At 53.2% G+C, this 2,544-nt stretch overlaps 1 protein-coding gene across 1 annotated transcript in view; it reads left to right on the top strand.

Moving 5' to 3' along the window:
• Positions 1 to 1,928: 1,928 nt before the first annotated feature.
• Positions 1,929 to 2,544, top strand: part of Sox4 (SRY (sex determining region Y)-box 4) — a 1,585-nt gene continuing 969 nt past the window's right edge. Inside the window, exon 1 of the mRNA XM_013035194.1 lies at positions 1,929 to 2,540. Within this exon, the coding sequence (XP_012890648.1) occupies positions 1,976 to 2,540 (565 nt within the window). The 5' untranslated portion in view covers positions 1,929 to 1,975. The remainder of the gene's footprint in view (positions 2,541 to 2,544) is intronic.

Here is a 2,544-nt window from a genome sequence, read left to right as displayed (position 1 = left end):
CAAGCAACACCACACACACACACACACACACACACACACACACACACACACACACAGGAGGTTTATATTTATAAAGAGGAAGAGAGGGGTTTGAAGAGGGGAAGAGAATAGAGTGAAGCAGTCTTTTTCTTTGGAAAACATTAAGAAGTCAAGTCAGCTTCCATCCTTTGCTCAGCATTTTCACCCTGTATTACTGTATTACTCTATGCTAAGCTTCCAATAGAGGTAACAGTGGAGCACTGCTAATGTGATTCAAGGCAAAGCTCCTTATTTGGGCTATCCAGGATTTATAGGGGAGTTTAAATCATGAAATAACCATAGTTAACCTCTGTTTGGTTAAGAGAGTAAGCAAGTACTGCAACAAAAAAAAAAAGAACTCTCTTCTACCTTCCACAAACAATACAGAAAGGGTTTTGAAGAGATTTGCACAGTACATCAACATCTGTGCTGTACCCAGAGTTGTTAAAATAATTGTGATGACAGGTGTCTAGGTACCACTTTCTTAATGGTTTTCAATATCCATTGATTTATTGTCGTGGCTTTCGTCCCCTTTTACATCTCTGGCTTTGAGGAGGAGCTGAGAAACAGATTTGGCACTAGAGGCTGATTCTTTTATTCCAATGCTGAAAAGAACTAATAAAAATAATCACTTGGCTTTTAAGCAGAGAGCTTCCATTTACAGTATTTCACCCTTACCCCCAAAGAGCCCCTTGTTATCTAACATAATGGATAGAATACATTTCCGTCTCTCCCCTTAATAATTTCATGCATTAACATCCTCTACACACACACACACACACACACACACACACACACGAGCGCGCGCACACGCGCACGCGCTCACGCACACACAGAGCAAGAGGAAAAAAGAGGCAGCAGAAATCTCAGCTGTACTTCCAGCCCTTTTAAAAAGTTTGCTCTGTAAATTGGAATGAGGTCAGATTTGGAGCTTCTCATTGCACGCGGAGATTATTATTGCATCGGATTCCAAGCCAATGGGAAGGCCGGGGGTGGAGCTTGGCACGAGGAAGCGTTAGTTACAGCGGTTGATTGGCTGCGGCCAAGTCTGTGAAAGGATAAAGAGGCGCGAGACGGAATTGGGGTCTGCTCTAAGCTGCAGCAAGAGAAACTGTGTGTGAGGGAAGAGGCCTGTCTCACTCCCGGGTCTCTAGTTCTTGCACGCTTTTTTTTTTTTTCCTTTTTTTCCAAGAGTCTGCACTGGAGGAACTCTGCCATTACCAGCTCCCTTCTTGCAGAAGGGAGGGGGAAACATACATTTATTCATGCCAGTCTGTTGCATGCAGGCTTTTTGGCTTCCTACCTTGCCACAAAATAATTGCACAAACTCCTTAGTGCCGATTCCACCCACAGAGAGTCCTGGAGCCAGAGTGGGTTTTTTCGCTTTGCATGGTAGGAAAGGGACTAAGTGATAGAGACTATGTTGCTTTCCTGAGCTACCGAGAGCGCTCGTGAACTGGAATCAACTGCTTCAGGGGAGGAAAAGAGAGAGAGAGAGAGAGACTTGCCTGGGAGGCGGCGAGAAACTTGCACTGGAAGAAGCTTCAGCCAGCAGCAAGCAATCAAGAAACTCCTCTCCACGTTAGTCCGGTCTCCAGACTCAGAGCCGACAGACAGAGCAAACTGCAGCTCGGTGAGACAGAGAGAGAGGGGAGAGAGGGAAAGAGAGAGACAGAGGGAGAGAGAGTAAGAGAGAAAGACTTGACTCTCCAGCCTGGGAACTATAACTCCTCTGCGAGAGGCGGAGCGCTCCTCGCGCGCATCTTTTGGGACTTTTCTCTCTTCGCCCACCTCCGCCCCGGCCCGGAGTGGAGGGGTCCGGCTGGCCGGCCGGCCCGCCTCGCGCCTTCTCCAGCTCGGCGTGCGTTTGGCCCAGGGGAGCCGGGAGGGCCCAGCGATCGCGCCGCGGACACCGGCGAGGGTGTGAGCGCGCGTGGGCGCCCACCGAGCCGGGGCCATGGTGCAGCAAACCAACAACGCCGAGAACACGGAAGCGCTGCTGGCCGGCGAGAGCTCGGACTCGGGCGCCGGCCTGGAGCTGGGCATCGCCTCGTCCCCTACGCCCGGTTCCACCGCCTCCACGGGCGGTAAGGCCGACGACCCGAGCTGGTGCAAGACGCCGAGCGGCCACATCAAGCGACCCATGAATGCCTTCATGGTGTGGTCGCAGATCGAACGGCGCAAGATCATGGAGCAGTCGCCCGACATGCACAACGCCGAGATCTCTAAGCGGCTGGGCAAACGCTGGAAGCTGCTCAAGGACAGCGACAAGATCCCTTTCATTCGGGAGGCGGAGCGGCTGCGCCTCAAGCACATGGCTGACTATCCCGACTACAAGTACCGGCCCAGGAAGAAGGTGAAGTCCGGCAACGCCAACTCGGGCTCCTCGGCCGCCGCCGCCGCCTCCTCGTCCTCCTCCTCCAGCTCCTCCAAGCCCGGGGAGAAGGGAGACAAGGTCGGTGGCAGCGGCGGGGGCGGCCACGGAGGCGGCGGCGGCGGCGGGAGCGGGAACGCGGGGGGCGGCAG

Source organism: Dipodomys ordii, unplaced genomic scaffold, assembly GCF_000151885.1.
Source record: "Dipodomys ordii isolate 6190 unplaced genomic scaffold, Dord_2.0 Scaffold206, whole genome shotgun sequence".
NCBI classification, from domain to species: domain Eukaryota; kingdom Metazoa; phylum Chordata; class Mammalia; order Rodentia; family Heteromyidae; genus Dipodomys; species Dipodomys ordii.
The sequence above is the reverse complement of the archived record's forward strand: the minus strand, read 5'-3'. Positions and strand labels throughout refer to the sequence as shown.